This window comes from Hippopotamus amphibius, chromosome 11 (assembly GCF_030028045.1).
Source record: "Hippopotamus amphibius kiboko isolate mHipAmp2 chromosome 11, mHipAmp2.hap2, whole genome shotgun sequence".
In the NCBI taxonomy this organism is placed as follows: Eukaryota; Metazoa; Chordata; class Mammalia; order Artiodactyla; family Hippopotamidae; genus Hippopotamus; species Hippopotamus amphibius.
In genome coordinates, this window is record NC_080196.1 from 102995543 (window position 1) to 103021241 (window position 25699).

Sequence of the window (25699 nt, forward strand, 5' to 3'; positions counted from 1 at the left end):
TTTTTTCTTAGTTTTTTGTTTGTTTAGTTTTTAATGTTTCTGTCACTAACATATTCCTCTTGTGATGGAAGGAGATACTCCTGTTGTATATGTTCAAACACGTCTGTCCCTCTGATAGGATGTTCACCTTAGGAAACTTCAAATGGTCAGGATATCCCATTATGGCATGAAAACATAGAGTTAAGATGAGGCAGGGAGGGTAAACGCTTGTAGGAATGATAAGTAAGCCCAAGTTAGAAACACTATGAGAAGTAAAACCCTCTTCCTCCTGAGAGTCCACCCATCTCCCTTCCCTGAATACAGTGGTGCCCAAATCTCCAGCTAGAGCAGCACTTTCTGCCCCACCTTGTTCTCTGGCACTTTGCTTTCTTCTCTTCTCCAGGACCACACTGCTGCTCCTCTATGACAGTTAAATTTACACATGCTAGAATATGAATCCTTGAAGGTGAGAAATTAAGCAAACAACAAAAATCAGTGATTGATCCATACATAAAAATACCATTTGTACCACCATGAACTTACTATATATAAATGGACTTATGTATGTGCAGATATTTCTGCATACACAATATGAAAATACTTTGTGATGTTAATATGAAATTAAATAAAATTTCATGCTAAAATTTGATTCATTAGAAAATATGTTTTGACTATTTCGAAAAGAATCTTTAGTTAATACTCTGCACACTTCTTTGAGTTTGCTTTATAAAGGGCCTGAACATAACTCCATTTTTATGACATTAATTAAAACTATCATGGCCATCACAAAAGGAAGTAGGGAGTGTCTGAGTCAGAGGCTTTATATTTCTGAGTAATGCAAGGAACTCTTTCAGACTCACCCAACCAGCAGCTAACTTCCTCTATGAAGAGAGTAAGGTAAATATTTCTGAAGCTCACAACTTAAAGTCTGGCCAGACACTTCCAATGAGTGTGTGTGTTGGGGGTGGGGGGGTTGGGGGGGGTGGCAGTGGAGAGAGAGAGAGAGGAAGAGAGAGGAGAACAATGGATGCTTCTCTGTACCTGAGAGTCTAACCTCATCAAACAATGTCAACACTGTGTTCTGGTCCTGCTCTCGGCTTCTCTATCTTAGGACTTGTCTACAGCTGGCTTCATGTGGTGCCCTGGGGAGAAGGGTGCACACTGCTGTGCAGGGGATTGGAGGCCATTCCAACACTTCCTGTTCCATCTTGGAAAAGATAAATAGCATTGGGGAATTATGCACAAATCTAAATTCTGTATTTCCAGTGCTTTAAGGCATTATGGATTGGAACACACACATTTTTGACATTAGAATTGAATTCTGTTTTAATTGCATATTTATGCTTATTTGATTAGGGATTTATCAAAATTTGAAACCATGTTTTTAAAAGAAATGGAAAGATTTGAAAATACTTCTGTAGAGGAGTAGCTATTTATAGCATTACATTTGACTTACATGATATGAATAAAAATTAAGCATGTTTAATGTTAGTTAATTTTTCCCCCAGTAAAAATAGGAGGGTTTTTTTTTTTCTCAATAATGTACGAGGAAATTATTATTTTTCCTTGTACAGACAAAATTATGCTAAGATAAATAATATTTTTATCAAACATTTAAGGCACACAATTTATCAATTAGGTATAATAAGCTTAGATTCATGAAATATTATCAATATAATTTCATGTTTTATTGAATGTGCTTGTCCCTGGTTTTTCTTACACTTTAAAAATTATTTTTCTTGTTTTTTTATTAGACTTAAAAAAAGTTTTATTGAGAACATATCTGTTCTTTTGTTTTTATACAAATAGTATGTTAACAAAAGAAAGGAAGGGGTAAAAACATTTCTTCGATTGAAATATACCATAAGTAAGCAAATAGGCTTCAGACTTTCATGGACTTTTACATACTTAAGTCTGATGTTTGGTATTTAAAGACCTTCATAAGTATTTGATTCACATTAACTTGAAAATTATAAATTAATTGCATATCTGTATATTAAATTAAAGTATTTGTGTAAAGAATATAAGAATGTGGAATAATTTTAGTGAAATAAAAAATTAACTTAAAGCTAAGTTCCTTGATGATTTGAAAAGGATTTTCCTTCATTGCTACATCCAGACAATGGCATAATGGATACTATCATACTGATACCTTCCTTCATAGCTTAATATAATTTATTTTCCTCCTCAGTTTACTTTAGTTATTAATGGGGACCCAAACCACTGGGTATTTGTTGATGACTTGTTTGAATTGAATTCACTTTTATTTCGGTGTTTGTTTAAATTTTTTTTTTTGAAGTTGTTGGGAAAGAAATTATAGGAGCAAAGAAAATCAGTTTTGATACCACGTTAATTCTCTGTCACCTGATGGAAACTTAGGGTGTAAAACAAGTAATTCAGCCTCAAATATAATTATTTGCCAATGGGATTCAGACTTTATATCAGATGAGAAGGTAAGAATCTTACTTTCATTGCTGGAAACTACAGGGTACCTGCATAGAGAAAGATAATAAAAGAAAATGACGTTCAGTGGAACATACTTCTTGGCATTTATTTTCAAAGCATGTGAACATGTCTGTACGAGAATATTTAAGGTTATATCATCTAGTGCTATTAATCATTTTAAAAGGCATTGCTTGAGAATTTTTAATGGTCTAGGAAGTTCTTGGCCAATGTTTCTCTGGAATGATTATTTCCCTAGTATGGTTTCTCTGCCATAAAATTTACCCAAGCCCTAAAAATATGTACTTGATTGTTGGAATGAACAAATTCCTGTGTAGCTTATCTTCTCTGCAATATGATGATAGTTTCTTGAAAAGTCAGGAGGAAGACTAAAAAATTAGAAAATAAAATTTTGTGATTATTGCTTGGAAAGTGATTTGAAGAAAGATTTTTAAAAACATGAACTGTTCCCTTCCCACCCAGGGGGTAAAATAGTAAAATTTGCATTTATAAAGCAACAAGAATAATTGGGGTTTGACTGAAGAAAAATGAACTGAAAAGTGTGTATTTGTATTTTAGATTCTGATATTACCAAATATCTTCCAGACCCCCATTGGACCACACAGGCAGGTCCCCAAACAGGGCTTATATCAATATGTTAATATGCCCACAAAGCTTTATTAAATGTAATTTTCTCTGTAAATATTTGGAAAGGATTATTATAGGTTTGCTTTTGAAGTTATTTCCTACGAGTGATTAATTTCATTTACTATGATTTTTAGCAATCAACACGAAGTCTTGAAAATTATTTCAAGAGAGCGAATGTAGCACACGATTTCTTCCTAAAATTAAGGAAATTCTTGCAAAAGGTTTTATTTATTCTTAAATTACAGATGATTAAAAAGCAAGGACTAGAGCCCCTTGAATAGACTGTGTAATGTTGTAATAGTTGTTTTACCGAAACAGCACTTTTGCTCTATTTCAGCTTAGAAATTTGGGGTGATTTGAGAACTAGTAGATCCCATGAATGTGTCTGCTTAAGACTTGAAAACAGAATTATCAAAGATCACTGAAGATAGAAATGCCACGTCCAAGAGAAGCAGGGCTATGCCCTGGATATGAATAGGAGAGTGTAGGCAGAAACATAGAAGCATTGTGCTAAAGAGTATCAAGGTTTAAAAAAAGAGTGTATCATAATATTGTTGTCAGAAGAGAGAGTTTTAGAGCATTGGTAGCAACGATGCTGGGCCAAAGGAACCTTTTCTTTTTGTTCTAAGTTGTTTGATAGTTACATCCCAGGCTGAAGAAATGAAGCTTCGGATTTAAAAAAAATACGTGAATGTAAAAGCCATAATATCCACAGAAAATGTATTTGGAACTCATTTTCTTTTCTCCTTCTCTAGGCTGTTCTCCATTTCACAATGGTCTCCCTTGAAGAAGATGCAGAATTTTGCTTCAAGCTGTTCAGAGAGATAGATAACCACCAAGGAGGTGGAAATGTGTTCTTTTCCTCTCTGAGCCTCTTCGCTGCCCTGGCCCTCATTCGTTTGGGTGCGAGAGGTGACTGTGCTTCTCAGATTGATAAGGTCAGTCTCAGTTGTGCCACCAACCATGGCTTCTGTAATCAATCATCAGGGCAAATTGTTTCTCCCAAGAGAATATTTGACTGCAATGGTCTCATGTAAAAGAAGATAGCACCATGAACCCCCCCACCAGGTGTGAAGAACAAACACAGCCAGCACCACTTCTTTTTAAGCTGGAATATTCCCAGAACTGCAGTTTGATTCTTTGCCTTAGTTGTGTGGTTCTCAAAGTGTGTTTCCCATGCCAGCATCACCTGGAGGACTTGTTAGACATGCAAATGCTTGAGCCCCAATGCAGACCTACTGAATCATAAATTACGGGGATGGGGTCCAGCACTCCGAGGTTTAATAAACTCTCCAGGTGCACAGTGAAGTTTGAGAACCCCTGCCTGAGTCCATACGGATGAGAAGAAAGAGCTAGAAAGAGACCCCAATGAAGTCCTAGTTTAGGCACTGGAGACCTGGGCACAAATGACACAATAGTACATTCTGGATAATCACAGGTGCTCATCACATTGTCACCAGCACCACCTTCCCCACCGCCTTTAGGAAGGGCTTGTTAACTCACTCCTGTATGCAACTCTGAGCGAGGCTGTGCAGGGAAGTGAAATGGTCACAGTTTCCCTTCCTTCTCGCAAGAATTTGCCATCAAAATTCAGTAGTTCGGTAGCCCGCAAGATACCAGGTCCAGGCTGCATGTCGAAACCTTGATGTCCTCCCTTTCTGCCCACCGATTCCTCCCATTATTTTAGTCTGTAAGACAGTGCTAGAGGGAGCCTGTCCCTGTTGTAACCTTTCACACTTAAGTCCTTGTTGAAGATTATTTGTGCAGTAACTGAAGCTAGAATAATTTGTTTCGCTCTCTGGATAATGCTTTGAGTACTTGTTGCTAGGGAACAACAATGGAGTCTAAGAAGGGCTTTTCTGAGAGCTGGAGTGGGTCACAGTCCAGTACATCGAACACCTCATTTTAGTGAAATGGTAACAGCCACTTACTGGGACTCCATTGGTGTGAGGGTCCAGGAAAAACTCTACAAATGTCTCATTTGATGCTTGCAGTTACCATGGAGTTACCATTTTCCTGATTTTACGCAGGGGTTGCCATGCCGTCTCTGTACTAGTAAATAGCAGAGCTGAGATTCAAACTCAGGATGTTCTTATTCTAAAGCAGAGTTCCTCAACCTCAGCTCTACTGACATTTTGGGCCAGAGAATTCTTTGTTGTGAGGGGCTGTTCTGTGCCTTGTAGGAGGTTTTGTAGCATCCCTGGCCGTCACCCTACTAGATATCATTAGCACATCTCTCTCTGGTCATGTAAATCAAAAACTGTCCCCAGACACCACCAAATACCCCAAAGAGGAAGAACCATTTGCTCTAAAGCCACTAAACTGAAAGGCAGCTCAAAGTATTATTTATATATTATTGGAAATCTTCAATTATTTTAAAGTCAATATTTTGATAAATACAGGTAAAGCCTTTGGAAAAACAATCTAGCAACTAATAAGAAAGTTTCCATTCATTAATAAAAATACATGATGTTTAGAAGCAAACACATGAGGCGACTTGGTGTCCCTGCTCTGGAAGTTAGACGATTAGATCCAAATTGAGAAAATCGGTTTATCTTTGTAGACCTCAGTGTCCTTATCTGTAAACGACGGAGGTCAATTTAATGGCATCCAATTAAAAAAATAGCTTGAAACTTGTTTCTGTTCTGTGTTTTAGACAATGATAGGTGTGCTCCACGCCTGTGACTAAAGCTCACCTTCCACACAGCAGAAGACACAGCTATTTGTTGCTGTACGGTTTCAGGTCGGGGCATCCTCCATGTTATAGGCAGGCGCAGCTCCTGAGGGCTCCGGCCTCACAGGCACCTGGTGAACCAGAGTCAACAGCTCTTGGGAGGCGGGTCCCAGTGAATTCGAAGAGCTGCTATCCTATGCAGGCTTCAGTAGTTGTGGCATGTGGCCTCAATAGTTGTGGCTCACAGGCTCTAGAGCACAGGCTCAGTTGCTCCGTGGCATGTGGGATCTTCCCGGACCAGGGCTAGAACCCGTGTCTCCTGCATTGGCAGGCAGAGTCTTAACCACTGTGCCACCTAGGAACTCACAATCAATGACTTTTATGGGTTATTTTTTATAACTTTTGCTATTATAACCTCCTGTAAGAAACATGTAAGAGAACAAATGGCAGCTACAGACACGAAAACATTCATGTAATTTATCTGCACAAATCTTAGTCCTCTGAAAAAGTCTTCTTGTAAATTAATTTTCAGGCTCCCCACTCCTCCCTGCCCCCCGACCTCGCACATCTCAGTTAGTTTCTCATTACACTACCTGACACTTGACACCATGTATGTGTTTTAGATGAATCCAGCCTCAATCTGGTTATGATTTATGGCATCCATCTAGATGTCTCTTAAGCATTACCATGGACCAGTGGTCATTTTTTGGTTGCTCAAATGGTCACGGTTGGGCCAGTAGAAACCCATTTCAACTTACTGTTTTAAAAGAATCCTTCTAAATGACTCTAAAATATCTTTGCTTTCTAACCTGTTCTGACCTGTCTTGAATTTTCTTGGCTTAAACAAGAGTCAGCTACTCTCTATAAAGCCCTGGTTGCTTTACTGGATAATAGTATTCAAGTTCAGAATCGGCAAGCCTGAGGTTCAATGGACTTCAAGTGACATGGAAGCTGCTTACCATTCGAGTAAAAGGACCAGAAAAGTATACTAAATTACAAGATTATGCGTTCAGCTTCATATTTTTTCATTTAGCTCTAATATTACTGCACTTTCTCATCTTGTTTTGATATAAAAGTTCAAGAAGTTCATTTTCCTTTTTTTGAAAGTGTCTCTTTCTCTCTTCTCTCTTGTATAATATTTCCATTGTAATAGAGTATGTCATAAATATTTTTCCCAAATTATGTCTTTATATTACAATATTATTTAAAATTTATATAAATTTGAACAGTTTGGGTTTTACCAAAAACATTTCAAACAATAATCATTATAACATGTTACTTGTTCTACCACTTCCATGAGAAGACACAGTAGTTTGTAAATTTGGCATGAATACAAAGATACAAGCCATTTTTTTTACCCTCAAGTCAAATATGCTGAAATTTCTTACACTGTATAAACCCATAATTTTCCTCATTTGTCATCATTTTAATATGTCACCAATTGTGTAAAAGAAAAAAAAATTCTGATTTTCCTACATAGGGACATCAGGGAGTATTAAAGCATAGGACTGCTAGCATTTCAAATTGTGATAAATATGGCTTTTGAAATTCTATATAATATTTATCACATTTTAATATTTATTGGTATCATTATTCATCTTTAGTCACGGTTTTTATTGTTGAATGTATAGTTTCTTAGAATTTTTTAAAGTATAAAAACATATATGTATCACTTAAATACTGTACCAGTCCAATTTACTAAAAGCCAATTAGGGATGTCAGAAAAAACAACCAGATTAATATCAAAATGGAGTAAAATTAGAAATGATCAAAGGATGATATTAAATATTTATACTTGTTAAAGCTTTCTTCAAAAAGCTAATAAGAATGGCTTCTGGAGGTTAATATAATTTTTATAATATTACCTGGGTTCCACAAGAGTTAGTTAAAAAAAAAAAGAATACATTAGCATTTTTGAGTCCTGATCTTTACCATGGTATTTTATGTCTCTGGTACATCCATATATTCCCAGATATCAATCTATCCAACAGTGATCTTGAAATTTTTTTTTTAAGAAAACTACAGGAAATTGAAAAGGTTAATCTGACAGAAATTTTGGCTAAAAAGAAGAGAAGATTCCTTTCTCCCTGCTAAGCTTCACGTTAATTACTAACTTGTTTTCACAATGTAGTGAGTAAAACGTTTACAACTCAGAGGATCAGACTCCACCACTCATGTTTTTCCACAAAGTCATTTATATTTTACTCAAAATAACATTACATAATAATCAGTATGTGTTTTCTCAGCCTTCTCTTGGTTAAATCTTTCTCCCTGAACTTTTTCAAAGATCCTAGAACTGGACCTTCCCACCCCCAGTCCCTCTTTTTGGAAAGGAAAGATACAAAGGGACCACCCAAGTTCAGGGTCAGTGGACAAAAGCTGGCTAGTGCTCTCACTCCATCTCATATTGAGGTGATTGATAGTGAAGACTTTTATTTGCAACTTTTCCTTTTTCATTTTAGGGGTGCTGAGAGGTAAACTTCACCTGCTTTCTAACATAAATATTAACAAGCAGTAAGAATGAAAGAAACTATGATAACATAGACAACTAACAAAGACTCATGCTTTTATTTCCTCCCTTTGTAATAACAAAATATATAACTCCATGGGAAGGTAGGTCCTTGATGAACCTTCTTCTCTAGTGACAAGTTAGCAATTTCAGTATTCAATAGAGGAATCATAGTCACAGTGCAATTTTTTCTTCAGTTTTAAAGTAACATTTATTGTGTGCTTTTCTCTGATTCAAAGTAACACATGTTCATTTTAAAATGTAGCAAGAACAGAAAAGCACAAAGAAGAAAATTTGTTACCAATAATCCTGATATTCAGAGAATATATTATTAATATTTTGGCCTCTTTTCTTCCAGTCTTTTTTGCAGACACACACACACATACTCATACATACACTCATACCCACATATATTTGCATTTTATAAAATTGGGATCATATTAAACACATTGTTTTGTAACCTGTTTTTTTTCCACTTAGCCTTCTATGGTGAACATTTTCTAGGTTATTAACTATTCTTTTACAAAGAATTTTAATATCTGTACAAGTATTTTGTTAAACTTATGAGTCACAGTGAAATTGACCACAAAACTGTGAGGCAGAATTACAGACCCTGGCATATTCTACCCCTCAACTCTATCAGTTGGGAAGAGGTAACTACAATATTCTTTAAGGCATTGAAAAAGAGAAGGGGTGCTGATGTTTTTCCTGCTCCACAACAGCACAGAACTAGGGGATAAAATGGCCTCCAGGCTGTGAAGCACTGTTCTTGATGTCTGCAAAGACCCCACTTGTGAATGTTAAATCTACACTAATATGTATATCAAATTTACCTTGTAGACTTTGCTTTTCTATCACTCCATCTCATATTATTATTCTGGATTAAGAGGATATAGATATTGAAGTAGGTTCTAATTCTCTGTGGCCTTTAAAGACTAACAGTGACACTGATAACCTTTATAAGTTTTCATGTCTCTTTCTGAGTTGTTCCATTTTCCCGAAGCCAATAAGATGGTGCTGTTAGGGATCTGAAGCCTTGAAGCTGAAATCCCTCACAGAGGCACCGATAGCAACATTGATTGGTTTAATTAAGTTCCCATACAAAATTTCTTTATCCAGTGTCAGAACGGTCCTTCCTCTGTTCTCCATACCCCTACTCCGCACTAGCAATGTGGTTCAAAAATGGTGCAAATGGTCCCTTAAAACAAAGCTACATCTTTTTACAGAAAATTCAACCAATGGGATTCGAGGAGTCACAAACTGAGACAGTAGGACAAATTCACCATTGCCTGGCAGTTATTTAGATCTTTCAGACAATTGGTTGGGGGAATATAAGACAAATGAGTCCACGGCTGCCTCCATGTTCTGTCCACCCACACCTGGAAGGTAGCACCTACTCAGTTTGCCCCAGAAGTTGCATGAGTGATTGTCATATGCATCGTACACTTTGTCACTTCCCTTTGGCATTTCAGATGCCAGAGACACAGGACCTGGGGAAATTCAGATAAAGTGCAATAGAAAATCAAGACAGGCATAAGAGCAATTATTAGAATAATGGGGTTATGAGAGCCACACTGGAAAAGGAAAAACCTAATACTGCTTGATTTCAAATAATTGCAGGATCACAGATTATTTCTATCAAGTTGCAATTTGGCTTCCTATTTAGTGTTTCCTTGATATTCAATAACTACTTCTCCCTTTTATGTCTTGGTGTCTACGTAGTTAGTCCTAACCTTGCCTCCTGCTTCATTCAACACAATTTTCATTTTTTATTTGACTATTTTTGCTTCTTTTCAGGTTTAATCAGTGAGTAATTACTAAGCTGCTCCCCAGAATGAGCAAAGCAAAGTTATTAAACGCATTTCACTTTGTAGCCATTGATTTATGAATTCTCCCAGGTTATGATACTTTCTCCAATGAGTAGTCCTGTTCTAACCACGTCAATAGGGCAGCTGCTCAGTTCATTCTGCCCTGTGTGCTAACAAACAAACGTACAAACACAACCACTACCAGCAAAGTCCCCACTCATTTTTTGTCATCAGGTCCCTTCTTGTCCAGCACGACCTGCTAACTGCTTTCCTTGTTCCCTGTTTGCAGATGCTTCACTCGAATACTGTCTCAGGACCTGGAAACTCTTCTAATACTCAGGTAAAGACAATGTGTTCTTTTAGAAAGAGGACTTGTGAGACTAAATGTAGAGAAAGTCCTGTCTTGTTACTCTATTTAATTACGCTCTCTATCCTTTAAAGCAAAGGACCATGTCTCACTCAGATTTCCAAACTGTGGGTATTTCAAATACAATTTTTGATAATTTACTTGTAAATTATTAGTTTAGCCAACATTTCACTCGTGTGTTAACCAGATTTTGGCAAGATAGCGTGGAACTAAATGTTTGCTTTTTATCCTTTAATATTCACAGCCAACTTACATTGATAAAATGAATTATTTAACACAAGTATTAGGAAAATTCATTATTTTCTGTTAATAGTTTTAGTCTAAGGTTAATTATTTATTTTAGTAACTCCTTTAATTGACTTTGATCACAGACACTATTTTGTGAAAGGGTAAGAAATTGTAGAGGTATGTGGCATTGTTTGCTGTTTTTATAAGCATCATTATTTTTCAGTCTTTTATGATAGTATCATACATGTTTTATTTCATGTGTAAAAAAGAGTGTGCATATCTTTGCAGCCCAAGAATAAATTTTTATAAATCTTTTTAATACTAGCAAGGACTCCAATCTCAACTGGAAAAAGTTCTCTCTGATATAAACAAATACCACAAGGATTATGAACTCAGCATTGCCAATGGACTTTTTGCAGAAAAAGTGTTTGATATTCAAAAGGTAAGTGCAGCCTTCTGTGTTAGACGGCTATTTCCATTATGAACCTGAGTCTTGTTCGATCCATCATCTGAATAAAGGCTTGCACCTTTCCACTGAGCCATACAAAGGTGATTTTTTTTCTTGTCACTACTAATTATGTTCCCACAGGTCTTGGCAATGTTATCAGCTTATTTCCAAAGTACAACTTTCCTTAACCCAAGTGATCCACATTTTCAGAGTCACCAGACTGACAAGCTCCAAAACTGAAGAGAGCTTGTCCACTGGTAGTGATGTGGAGTTGGAATTGGGGAGGGAGAAGCAGAGAGCCCATTTAGGGTTATCTACAGGCAGCAGAGGAAAAGTCTATCCATTTTTCCTCTGAGCTTTCTGTCCGCTGGGATAGTTTTGTATTGCTGGTGCTGAGTTCATCTCCTTTTTCTCTCAGCCATGCCCTTCCATCTCTTCTTCCAGCCGTTACTTACTTCTGTCTTCAGTAAGATAACTTATAAAAGAGTTCTTGGTAAGAGACATAACCAGGTAAGGCTGGCCATTAGTAAAGTTGCAGCTGAGACTCAACACAGCTGGAGAATAGGTTCACTTGAGGTCAGCAGACTAATTTAGTATTACTCTATGGTATTCAAATTACCAATTCATTTATCATAGAATCTTGCTCACTCAAAGACCAATGAGACCCAGAATGCACCCTACATGCTGCTATTCTCGGCCCATCCTTTAGACCCATCATTGCTGTGACAACCAGAAGCTGCTAGTACTATTCAAGCAGACAGCAGCCATGATTCTCTGGGGAAGTCTGTTCTCCATTTTAACTCTCCACTCCTCACACAACTATTAAACTCTACCTCCGTGACACCTCTGGGCTAATCTCCACTTGCATCTCTTCCAGCTCTGTGTTCCACCCAATCATTATTGTATCCTCCATCTGTCACCCACTCAGATTCTTTGCTCTTTTCCAGCACCACTCCCAAACCATTTGGCAACCTGTCAGTTAGGAAACATTAGGTCACTTTGTTTTTTAATCTTCCCAAAGGTATCCTACACAAGTTTTACAGGGGCTACCCTGAGCCCCACAGTTTGTGTCTCTCTTCCCACGGATGCTGCTATGTCTCTGAGGGACTGCCAGCCTTAGACTGGAAGTTGATGTGTCTATCATGGTGCTATGTATAGCGTATTTCCATGTACCTTTTTCTGACTCTTATTGCAATGCACCCAGAAGCACAGTAAAGGTGAGATCTAATCAAGAACATTGATAACATGGACTGCCATTTTTTTTCTCCTAAACATTTATAAGTACAGTAAGTTATTCCAAAAACCACTTTAGATTTACAATGTAACTATCATCAACTCTCAATCATTCAGATCAGTACAAAGATAGATAATCTCCAAGCTTCTTACATTTCTTCTTACACTTTTTAACTCACATTTGAATAATGGATTCAAATAAGAGAATATGAATTCTATTAGAATTGATAAGGATAAGAATGCATAATTGTATAAGATGTATGGTATTGTAGAAGACCCAACCACCATCTCTGATACCTTGCTCTCCCTCCTCGCCCAATCCTTGCTAAATATGCCTCAGGTAGGACCTTTGTAAATGTTGTTCCATACCTGATTCTGCCATTTTGAGTAAATTCTGTGTCCCTGTGGATGATTCAACATCCCTCCTTACAGTTTCCTGACCCTATCTCTATGCCATTATAGATACCCAAGCCACACCCTGAAACTCATCAACAACTGAAATCTGCATACAACTCTGGTTTTCCATTTTGTAGCCACATCATTCCATGCTTCTCATTCTTTCATTCTTTCATCCCTACTCTAACTGTTCTTCAACTGCACTGAGTTATTCAGTCTCTTGATCTCTCCATTTTCTCTAAATGTATCAACTCTCTCCTCTCCCAGGTTTGTTCCCATACCAAGCTGCCCTCTGCACCCATTCCTTAACCATTCTCTTGCCAATACCCTCCTTCACCCAACAAAACCCTGAATCTGGATCAGTGCCGTGACTTCCCTCAGCAACTGTGCCTGGGCTACTAAAGGACACTTGGGGAAAGCCTAAAAGTGTGCAGTTAGCACTACAATACCACGGTCTCCCATCCCAGCTAGACTTTCTCAGTGACATCCAACAGCCAACTCTTGTATCTCATTCCTCATAGCAGTTTTTGAAAACTCCCCTACTTCTTTCAGTTTTCCAATGCCTTACTACCACCATCAGTTTCAACTAAAGCACTTGCCTTCTACTTGTCCAAGAAAATAGAGGTCAGCAGGCAGGATCCATATCCTGACCCACATCCTGATCTTTCCCCCTTTTTGCATCAATTTCAGAGGGAACAATTTTTCTTAATGGTCAATTTCTCCATTGCTTTTTGCCTCCTACCCAATTCCTCAGTGTTATGTTTCCATCAATATTTTTTTCTTGGACTTGCTGTCTTCTTTTTCATAGCATATAATTGTACATACAAGGTATATATTTTCTAAGCTTTTTTTTTTAAGCTAGTGATTTTCTTCCCATCTTATTGTTTCTCACTCTGAAAATCTAAGCTTGAAAAATCAAGCTTAATCAGAGTGGTAGGTATTCTCTGCGTACCTTTTTTGATACTCTTTCACTCCTTAATCCATTGCAATATGGCCTCTATCTTAAATGCTGCCCTGAAATTGCTCTTACCGACAAGACTAATGCGTTCCATATGGACAGCCAAGCCCTGAACACTTTGCAATTTTTATCTTACCTTTTACCTTCTCCTTTGCTTCATCTCAGTTTCCTTTGTCTATCTTTATTCCTCCATGCATCCCTAAAATACTAGTGTTAAGTTTCTGCCCTCAGGTATCTTCCATTTTCAGTTTCCTTTCTTATCCAAGGAGAGATTACATATTCAAAAAGTTTATAGCTCCATACCTCTCACTCTCCATAGCTGTGTGATGAGCCGTTCCTCACCCCTCAGTGCCAGGCTCACCTCTCTACCTGCCTACTGCCAGTCCTCAGGTGGGCATCTCCAGGCTCTTCATTTACCATCCCTTCTGCCCCCTGACTTCTCATTCCTCTGTGTTCTCTCTCAGTGAATGAACTGCCAGGTATTTGGGTCAACTTTGGCTTCTCGTTTTCCCTAAGCTTCACAGTCCATCAGTGAAGAAGACCTATTAGTTCTTCCTTCTACTTTTCTTTTTTTTAATATCTATTTATTTTTAAAATTGGGGTATAGTTGCTTTACAATGTTGTGTTAGTTTCTGCTGTACAACAAAGTGAATCAGCTAAATGTATACATATATCCCCTCCCTCCCTCTCGGGTCTCTTCTCACCCCCACCCCCCCCAGCCCACCCACCTAGGTCACCACAGATCACCGAGCTGAGCTTCCTGTGCTACACAGCAAGTTCCCACATGCAGTGTGTATATGTCAACCCCAATCTCCCAATTCACCCCCTCCCCTTCCCTGTGTCCACACGTCCGTTCTCCACATTCATGTCTCTATTCCTCCCCTGCAAATAAGTTCATCTGTACCATTTTTCTATTGGAATAATTTCAAACTTACAGAAAAGTTGCAGGTATTGTAGAAAGAATTTTTTTTCCTGAACCATTGGAGATCCCTAATCACATTTGAAGTCTTTGGTGTAATCCCTACAAACAATGAGATTCTCCTACAAAACCACAGTGCAACCATCAGAATCAGGAAATTCCCACTGTTCTATTATTACCAGCTAATCTTTAGATCCTTTCAAGTCTCACCAGTCATCACTACATCACCCCTTATAGCAAAATAATTTCGTTCAGAATCATGCATTGTGTTTCGCTGGTATGTTTCTTTTGTCTCCTTCAATTTGGACAGTTCCTTAGACTTTTCTTGACTTTTGATGATTGTTCATAATGTCAAGTTTTAGACCAGTTTGTATTTTAGAATGTCCTTCAGTGTGGGTTTGTTTGATGTTTCTTCGTGATTAGAGTCGGATTTTTTTCAGCTTTATTGAGATATAATTAACATATAACATTGTGCAAATCTAAGGTGTACAAAGTGTTGATTTGATACACTTATGTGTTGCAAAATGGTTACTGCCATAGCCTCAAATAACACCTCCATTTGATTTGATACAAAACATCACAGGTGTTGTTTTATTTTCATCGTGTTATCCTTATTACCCCCTAGCAGGATTTTGATTCATCCTATTGCTAACAATATTATCTTTGATCACTTGATTAAGGTGGTATCTGCTAGGTTTCTTTAAGAGTTTTTCAGTAGGAAGAGGATGACAAAGCATGGGAGATGAGGTAGGAGGCTACTGAAACATTTACAGCGAGAAAGCGGTGGTGAAGTTAAGGGGGTGAGCATTATCCATAATCTCTACTGATCTCCTCCAATTCATTTCAGATTAATTTAAACAGTGTGCTTGCTCTGCAAATTCAACTTCAAGTTCTCCAGTCCCCCCTCCCAGCCATATTTCCTCATTTTTGAAACAGGAAGTAGTCCTTGAGTAAGGTAGTGGAAATGAGAAGACAAGTTCAAAAATGTATTTCTTATATGCTTAGTTGGTGGTGATTTGAAAGTACAAGAACTTTGTATTACTTATAGAATTGTATATCATTTCTGTTTATAGGACTATATTGAGCGTGCCAAGAAATTGTATAATGCCAAAGTGGAAAGAGTTGACTTCACAAGTGGTGTAGAAGACACCAGATATAAAATTAATAAATGGATTGAAAATGAGACACATGGTGAGTGCAATGTCCTATTTGTCTACAGGATTTGTCAGTTACGTGTGAATACAGAGAACTCTCAATTTTAAAGTTGGGAGTCTCTTGTACACATGAGGAACTGCTCCTTTTAATCAGGAGTAATGACTGCTGTTGTTTAAAAGTGCTCTAGTATTTGTCCACACTGTGGTTTTGAGCAATCTTAATAATCTGAATGCTTTATATTTTCTAGAAATCTTGTCTACATTACCTCATTTTATTAGAAAGCAATCCTGTGAAACAAATAGATTTTGTTATGACCACTTCATAAATTAGTGACAAACTGAGATAATTTATTCAGTTAACCTCAATATCTTATACCTGGTTAGTGAACAAAGACTTAGAGTGGTTTATAGGATATTATTTTCAATAACCACAACATAATATTTTATTCTAATGATTGATCTGATATCTCAATGTTTCTTCTTAGACTGAAGAATCTTGTTAAAATTATGACATTCTACTGTCTAAAAAATAAATTTTCATATCCTTGCTTTTTCTGAAGAATGCATAGTTTATCTTCTATTTTTAAATTCTCTTCATTTATCAAAATTATATATGTGGCAAAGGTAGTACCTTCCAGAAAAAAAAATGTATCTCTTTATTAAGTCTTTTTCGCAACTAAAAATGGCATTCCAGCTAATGTTCTGGCTTAGTACAAAACAAATAAAGAAATCTATACATTATTTTGTTAATCACTGATTCCAAAGCTTGTCATTTCTTTACCTAAGATCCAGCCTTGATTTATACTCTGAACGATATGTGTGTATTTGCTGAGTGCCAAAAATATGAGACATGTGGCTTGCACCCTTAAATGCAAACATTGAAAAGCATACACTTAGTCCTGGAAATGGGAATACAGTGGCTCAGTTTTCCTTTTGTTCATTCATTCATCATTACATCAATAGGGGGTTACTTTGACCATTAGCCACCACCTGTTTCAAATATACTCTCCATAAATCAAGAGAAATTATGCAATTATTTTTCTAATAACTGTGTGGAATTCTATTTAGTGTTTAATATATCAGGGTATCAGATTACTAATACCTTTCTTCATTGTAGAGCAGTTAATTTTTTCTCTTCCTTCCTAGTGCAAATCTATGTATAATTATTCTCACTGTGATGAGCTAATGGACTCAATACTCATTTGGGGGAGCACTTCAAAATGATGCCAATACTCCAACAAACAATCTTTATTCCTTCCTCCCACCTCCCCACCCCCCACCCTCCACAATCCTCCATACGCTGCCAGAGTCATCCTTTAGAAAGGCAAATCTGATTCATCATGACCATGCCCTTTCTTGTCTTTTAATGAATCCCCGAACAATGCTTTCCATCACCTTCGATATCATGGAAAATTCTTACCAGACTTTCCAGGCTCTTTATTATTTGGCCTCTGCCTGCAACCTTTCCAACCTTACTCTTCCTATTGCATCAGAAAGAGGTAGGGTTTCCCCAAACACACTCGGCTCTTCCAAGCGTCCATGTCTTGAATAAACAGTCTTGACTTTATGGAAGTTCTCCCTGAATCTTGCCCTCAGCTCAAGCAGGTGGCCCTACAAGGGAGGCTGCCCCTCCTCTGTGCGCTCACAGCACGCTGAGCACAGGGCGGTGACACTAAGCACGGCAGCTGCATTTGAGTGTTGCCTCCATGGTGCTGGGCTGTGAGCCCCAAGACAGCCTAGACTGTATCTTTCACTGTTGTGATTTAAGTATCCAGAATAGCGCAAAGCGTTTAGCAAAAATCTCATTCACGTGGAATGTAGGAATTAACTCTTTCCGTGGAATGGGGTTAAACTATCCTTGTGCTGTGGCCTCATCAGCAGAGTAAATAAAGGCAGTTTGTTGTCTACGAGTAGGGGGAAGTGTCTTCTTGGGTCAAAATCCTGTTGCTAGGATTTCTTGGGTGACTTTGTATAAATTACTTAATCTTTCTATGCCCTAAATTCCTCAACAGGCAACAGAAACCATAACAGTGCCTACCTTACAGGGATTTTGTGAGGATGAAACCAAATATTGCACATAAAGCATTTAGAAAGTGCTGGACAAAGAAATTGCTCATAGATTATTACTAACATCATTATTATTATACTTATTATGTGACAAGAAAAACTTACTCATCTGGAGATTTCCCTGGCAGTCCACTGGTTAAGACTTCATGCTTCCAGTGCAGGGAGTGCGGGTTCAATCCCTGGTCAGGGAACTAAGATGCCACATGCCGCATGGCTTGGGCAAAAAGTTAAAAAAAATCATTTCATCTTTAGTTTTTTTTAATTTACATTTAAAAAATTAACATTTTTTTCCTCAATTTATTTTTCAAAAGGCAAAATCAAGACCGTCTTTCACAAAGGTACCATAAGCTCCTCAGCTGTGATGGTGCTGGTGAACACCGTGTACTTCAAAGGCAAGTGGGAGTCAGCCTTTGACAAGAGTGAGACCCGAAATTGCCGTTTCAAATCTCCCAAGGTATGGAAATCTGTTTAATTTAGGAAGGTTTTTGCCAGTATTATGCCTTTATGAAAATTGTATTGGTGTTACATAAACAAACGCTGGGTTCACCATTTCTTTACTCACTTTTTTCTACTGCATTACCAATGCTATATGGTCAATTGATTATAAAACAAACTTTCCATTTTCCCGCTAACGCAAGTTATGGAACACAGCTGGAGGTGTCTTGTAAACTGATGTTTCTTAAAACAGATTCATAATTGACAAAAGTAATAAAGTATGAATTTATTTGAAGCTATTCTTGTAGGGGGCCTATAGGAAGAAAATATGACCAAAGTGTACCTTTTATTTTTTGTGATTCTAACTGTGGGGTGTACATGTAGAATTAGTCATTTAATATCAATGATTTTTTTTCCCTGGGTCAAAGCAAGGATGTGTTTCCTTTTACAAAGGAAAATGTTGTGTTTAATAAATTTATGCATTTCCAAGTATTGGTTATATATGTTTCTTCATTTAATTCTTTTTGCTCTAAAACATCTTAACCAAACTTCATAAAACATGTGTTCTTGGTTTTTTCAACCAGTTTGTATACAATAATCTTAGTATAGTAGAAACTTCAAAAGCTTTATAGTCAGACATGCCATATTGGGGTCGTTACCTTGGTTCATAGGAGCTGCTTTGTCTTAGGCACGTGAACTTGAGCCCTGTTGACTTTCTCACAAGTAAAACCAAGTGACATCATTAGTTCACCTCAAATATTCCTTTAAATCCCTCAGTCTTCTATGTTGAAGCACAGAAATTCAGATTCAACTTTTTTTTAATGAATTTATTTATTTATTTATTTATTTATTTATTTATTATTTTGGGCTCTGTTGGCTCTTCATCTGTGCTCCAGCTTTCTCTAGTTGCAGTGAGTGGGGGCTACTCTTAGCTGTGGTGTGCGGGCTTCTCAGTGCGGTGGCTTCATGAACCCATGTCCCCTGCATTGGCAGGCAGATTCTTAACCACTGAACCACCAGGGAAGTCCCTCAGATTCAACTTTTAAATGTAGTTTTATTTTTCAAGTGGTAAATACCATTGAAATGCTCTTTCTGCATTTTCCCACGTCGGAAGTCTTAGACACAGGCGTGCTGAGAGCTGATGGAAATCAATGACGATTGAAGGAGTGAGGAGATGGGCAGGAAAAGGCTTCCTGGGCAGGCTGTGTCCGCAGGGGCAGGAAAGCTTTGGGAGGAAGGAGAAGAAATGTGAGCGCGTAGTAAGACAGGGACCAGGAGGACTTGGGGGCTGGCTGCAGTAGTTGCCTCCAGCACCACCTGCATGGAGGGCAGCCAGCCCTGCTTAGTGTCCACGGCTGCAGGGCCCTACGGAGAACCTGACTCAGGAGCAAGTTTACAATGTAGATGCCTCTGTGGGAACAAAGAGAGGGGCAAAGAAATATTTTGAAAATCGTAAATTAAAAATATTATAATCTAATAAATCCTAATAAAATGCAGCTCTGTCTGATAGAGATGCTACCTGTGTAATTGCAAGATGAAGCATATTAGGCTGTACCACAGTTTTAATGACTTGGGCTGACAGTGTGAAAGGGATTTGGTAGTGAGTGTTTATTCCCCACTCTTTCCTTCAGCTACTCTGGGTAGTTTGCATTTGTTGACTCATTTCCATGAATGAAGATGAAGCATGACTCTCTCCTGCACTGTCTGTGCATTTTTTTTTTCTTGGTTGTATTTTGCTCCTAAATTATGTTCTATTTAAAAAAATATTAATATATATAAGTAAAATATATCAGTAATAATATAAACAAAGTATAATAATATTGCTGAAAATAATCTTCCTGACTATATCCCTTCTAATGTAGCTGTAATGTATACTTTATAATATAAGAGGCTACAGAGTCTATATCACTTGACAGTTTTGGTTCCATCAAGAATTGATGAAATTACCTCTTTGCTAAGAAGTCCGGTTTCCATCTTTCTCCAGCATAACCCAGTGGTGGGATTCTTTCCCTGCCATAGCTTGGAAAGGAGACTTTGTGGCTATGACATCACATCCCCCATTTTGTCCAGGCTCAATTCAGCTGACCTGTCTCCCTGGGCAGATACTTTTGTTCCTTCACTGCATCATGTGTGTTCTTTCTGAGGTTTGGATTCTCAGTCAGAAAGGACAAGCTCTCCAGAGAAAGAAGGACTTTTGGTTCATGCACAAAAAAATGATCTGTCCATCTCCTACAGAAGCTTCTTTCTTAAAGGTTGCAGAATCACCATATCTCTTGGGGAAAAAAGATGGCTTATTATACCTCTATGGTGTTTCTGAATCTTCAAATGGTATCCTCAGATAAGAGCTACTGTGTTTCCCTCAAGCTAATTTAAGGGATAGTGTCAAATATTCACAGGAATTTTAAAAATTTTACAAAACCCCATTTTTAAATTGTAATTTTTATAGTGCTAATCTGTATTTTACTTCTGATGAGAGAAAAAAGAAACTACCACAATCACTTAAACTTATAATGCTATTTAATAATTATTCGTTACTTAGTATATAGACATTTTCAGATAAAACATTAAATGCAAGGCAATGTTCCAAGGACTAGATATATTAACACACATAATCTTTACAACAATTCTACCCAGTAGAGACTATTTTTACCCCCATTATAGAGGTGAGGAAGTGGAGGCCCAGAGAGGTGAAGTAACTTGCCTAAGGTCACATAGCTGGTGAGCTTTGAACTCAGGCAGTTACTCTCAAAATCTGTGCCTTTACCACTGAGATGTGAACAAACAGGACCACTATTGGTAGCAAGTTGGAGAAAGTCCACAGGATCAACTGAACAAAAACTGCAGCACTATTCTTATTGTATTTGGTCAATAAGTGAAATAAGGTGGGCCTTAATTTTTGTGTGTGTGACTTGACTTTCAGTGTCCTGGGAAAGTAGTGGCCATGATGCATCAGGAACGGAAGTTCAATTTGTCTGTCATTACAGACCCATCCATGCAGGTTCTTGAACTCAGATATTGTGGTGGCATAAGCATGTACATACTGCTGCCTGAGAAAGACATACGCCAAGTAAGTTACAACTGCCTCTTTCACTACTGGGGAGTAAGAAGACTTGTAGGATACTGTTGATTGTGTTCTCATCCATCAACTTTAAGATTCCAGGCTGTTAGAATTAGTGACTTCCCCATGTATTCATTTATTTGACAAATACTTGAGTACTTACTTTGTGCCAGATACCATTATAAGTGTTGAGATCGACTTACCTCAGTTAGCATAAATTTAGTTGAATAGCTGTAAAATTGGAACCCTTAGATTTAAAAAATCTAAGCCATGGCGAGAAAAGGGCATGAGTCTAGGTCTGTACATCTGATCATGAGAATAGTCTTTCATGCAATATTGAAATTTTGATAGACTAAGCATCTCTAAGCAGGAATGATATGATGGAATTTTGAAGTCCTGAGTCTTTGAGAATTGAAAGGTCTCACTCTGTGCTGCTGTGTTTCTAGGAAAAGCAGAGGTTAGACACTGCCCAGTGACAGATGTAGCAGGCACAGCAGACTGGCACAGTGCAGGGGGCAGGCAGTGGTGGCCCTGCAAAGCTGGAGGTCCTCACTGTCTCAGATCTTGATCTTTCAGCCCTTTTCTTCTTTACCTTCTGTGAATTTGGCTTCCTAAGTCTGTGACCTGCAATCTCAGAAGCCTGGATCTCTATACTTCCAATCAAAAGGAATAATAGACACCATCTATTGAACACCTAATATGTGCCTACTGTGAAGCTTTGTGCTTCATTTGTGTTACCTCATTTGATCCTCATAGCAACCACGTGAGATTAGGGAAAAGAGGCTCATGAAATTGTCGATTTGTCTGATAGACACACATGCACAAATGTTTGTGTGTGTGTGTGTGTGTATACACACACATATATCAGCTACCCTATAAAGTTTAAAATATTTGCTGTGTTTTGATTAGGAAAATAATAAATGTTTCTTATAAAATCATTGGAGAGTAAAAAATAATATAAAGAAATGGATAATCTTCCTACCCAGGGACATTATTTCTACCATCTTTTTCTGATGATTTAAAATTATGATTTTAAAACTGTGAAAATATGGTTTCCACATGAACACAACTGTTGAATTATTATAATGATTTTCTACGTTTTCATTTTAATCACCTTTTTTGACGTGAACAGCTAGAGGAATGTCATAAAGTTGGCATTGTTAAATTGCAAGTCTGACAATATGAAATATTGGTACTCATATGAAATCAATAATTCACTTGATAACTTTTATGGCAATCAGATTTTAGCACACATCTGTTATTTTAACTTCAAATATTCTGCAATAACAGAAAAGCAGTTCATATAAAACAAATGATCTATAAGTAGAACGATACATTTGTTCTTGCACTTATTGTCTGAGTTTTTCTTTTCTGTAATAGATTTTCCTAATAATTGTTGGGTCAGATTAGCATAAATCTGTACACCTACATAATCCTATGTAACTAAATAACAGTATGGAAGTTGGCTCTGCAGAATGCTAAATGAGGAAAAAATTCTAATTCAGAACAAAAAGTTATTACAGATTAATCATGAAGTGAAAAATTTACATGCATAAAATTTAAATTAGACTAAATTGGATTATATAAATCTAAGTCCTTGATAAGAATACAAGTAAGATTAAGCATTTGTGAAAACTTGTTTAGGATTCCAGTGAGCCTAAACGTGAGAACAAATGTCTATATATGTACAAGATTTGTAAACAATGTGCATGAAAACTCTTCCCATTATGTCTGGAATAATCTATAATCAATTCTCAGTATTAAAGAGTTGGTGAGTTCAATTTGTGAGTCACTTTCGGGCAGTGGTGTTGGGAAGAAATGTGGGTCCCTCACTGTGTCACCGAGGGTCCTAGCTATGCACCTTGGGCACATCTCCCGACTATCTTGAGCTTCAGTTGTCACATGTTGAGTAGGAGAGTTGATTTGGATCCAAGCCTTCCAGTGTGGGTGTCTGTGCTGGGAGATACTGGTCACACAAGCTCTTGAGGCTACAGCTCTGGGCTTCTTATTGTTGGCCACCTGGCGTTCCATTGGTTCACTCTTACAAGCTGTGCATACATTATTACTTTCCATGTCTTTCATGAAGGAGTAATGGTCAGGTAACACTGATTTAAATGACTGCTGAATTTCTTTCTCCCTCTGATGATCTCTAATTCCCAAAGTCCTTCACCTGGTCACTGTTCCACTTTGGCTATATACATTCCTCTGTGCACAGAGAACAGAAACGCCCTGAAATACAAAGAAGCCACACCTTGTCATAGCAGAGAAAATTAAAACATATGATTCATTAAGGAATACTTGAACCAGTCGTTTTCATCATTTTCCATTTCCAGACACCCCTGGGACCCATTCATATCTTTACACGCAAATATCCAGGAGAGAATAGTTATGGAAAACCATATATCTTTGTATCTGTTGTTTCATCTGTTTCTTAACCATATGGTTCTAAATTGCCTTTTAAATATTCCTACAGATTAAAAACAAACTGACCTTTCGCAATCTAATGGACTGGACCAATCCAAGAAAACTGAGATCTCAGTATGTTGAGGTGTTTTTACCTCGGTTCAAGATGGAGAAGAATTATGAAGTCAAGCACTATTTAAAAACCCTAGGGCTGAGAGATATATTTGATGAAACCAGAGCTGATCTCTCTGGTATAGCTGCAGGTGGCCGTCTATACGTATCAAACCTGATGCACAAGTCTTACATAGAGGTTACCGAGGAGGGCACAGAGGCGACTGCCGCCACAGGAAGCAACATGGTAGAAAAAATATCCCCTGAGTCTACGGTGTTCAGAGCTGATCGCCCATTCCTATTTATCATCAGGAAGGATGACATCATCTTGTTTAGTGGCAAAGTCTCTTGCCCTTGAAAATCCAATTGGTTTCTATCAAAATAGTCCCTGCAACATCAAGGAACCACTCACAAGTGAATAGATTTAAATTTAATTGGATGCACATGGCATTTCCTTTGGTTTTACTTCCTTCTAACATTGGTTGGCAGATGATTTTGGTGACTTGACCCTCCTTAGACACCTGGCTGATTGTCCTGATCTTGCTCTTAGCATTCCTACCACCATTGGCCTCACTCATTTCTAATTTCATTGTCTTTCTACCCACACTGATTTCTATCAGTCTTCACCATAGCCACTTGCACAAAGAGCTGAGTATAATAGCTGGGAATTGCAGAATGCTCTACTGGTAATGGTAGAGTAGTAATGTAGAAGCAGCCCTAGGGATCTTTTTTTTGAAAATGTAGTTATCACAGATATTCTAGTTTCATTGTAAATGATCTAGGAAGTAAGTCCAGCTGCTGCAAATAAGTGTGAAGGATTACTTTTCCTTGCTGAAATAAGAAGACATTAGTTTACTTTCATACATCTGATTTGAAATTAGTATCTAATCTAGATGCTAAAAAAATGTGGATTTGGGATTGGGGGCCAACCGAAATGTTTCATTAATATTGATAACTTCAAGTTGACATCTTTTGGCCTTTCCTTGATAGAGACTTGATATGTACATAGTTTCTCAAATATTAAATATCTTTTAACTGTTGCAGTTATTATTTACAGTGTATTATTTCATATGCTGTGTAGTTTGTAAGTTTTTTCTCTATTTATCAGAATAAAGAAATACAAAAAAATTGTATAGTGTGATTTTTCCTCTTGGACCAATTGTGATACTATTGGCACTATTTTCTAGATCAAACAAGCAATGAAAAGAAGGAATGCTTTTTTAATATAAATCTGATTTGGTTAATGTTGCTATTTTATTACACATAAAAGTTACTTTTACAGATTCTTACATAAGCAGATGGGCTAATTTAAAGTTAAATACTAGGATTTAAAGTCATAAAGTAAAATAATTTGCATATATTAATATTTATGATATCATAAGTAATTTCATTGTTCAAAACCTGACCACATTCATGTTCTTCATGGAGATCTCCACTCAGGTGGAGTCACAAAATACATCATGCCCACAAAACACTCATTCCTACCTCCATCAGTGGCTCCTTGAGAACTTTCTTTGTTCTGCTAAACACATGCCAAACCTATACAAACGTAAGATTTCTAAGGTGGGAGGAAGAGCATCATTGGATCTTCTATTTCTAACAGAGCAGAAAGAAGCTTTTTCTTACCTATCTTTTAGTAAAGAAGAGAAGCAATATTGTCATCTTCACCATCACCGTCATCAACATCATCACTGCTTACCATTTATAGAACGATCTCAGGCCTCATCTCAATTGTCCTTACAATCCTATAAGGTGGAGATTATTATTCATTATTGCTATTCTCATTTCATAAGGAAAATGAGGTTCAGAGACATTAAGCAACTGCCCAAAATGATGTGTGCTCTGTCACAACATACCTTGGA

At 37.4% G+C, this 25699-nt stretch overlaps 1 protein-coding gene across 1 annotated transcript; it reads left to right on the forward strand.

Moving 5' to 3' along the window:
- Positions 1-812: 812 nt before the first annotated feature.
- Positions 813-24970, forward strand: LOC130831941 (serpin B7-like). Its single transcript, XM_057700428.1, has 8 exons — positions 813-876; positions 3825-4007; positions 10350-10400; positions 10981-11097; positions 15683-15800; positions 18142-18284; positions 21186-21332; positions 23797-24970. Exons 2-8 carry the CDS (start codon positions 3843-3845, stop codon positions 24193-24195), a joined length of 1140 nt encoding a protein of 379 aa, XP_057556411.1. The 5' UTR covers positions 813-876; positions 3825-3842; the 3' UTR covers positions 24196-24970.
- Positions 24971-25699: the final 729 nt, after the last annotated feature.

What these genes read in the sequence shown, in the direction of transcription:
- LOC130831941 (XM_057700428.1), top strand. Translation starts at nt 3,843, where the DNA reads ATGGTCTCCCTTGAAGAAGATGCAGAATTTTGCTTCAAGCTGTTCAGA. An exon ending in GTGCTTCTCAGATTGATAAG is followed by an intron (nt 4,008 to 10,349) that starts GTCAGTCTCAGT and finishes CCCTGTTTGCAG; the next exon opens with ATGCTTCACTCGAATACTGT. An exon ending in GATTGAAAATGAGACACATG is followed by an intron (nt 15,801 to 18,141) that starts GTGAGTGCAATG and finishes ATTTTTCAAAAG; the next exon opens with GCAAAATCAAGACCGTCTTT.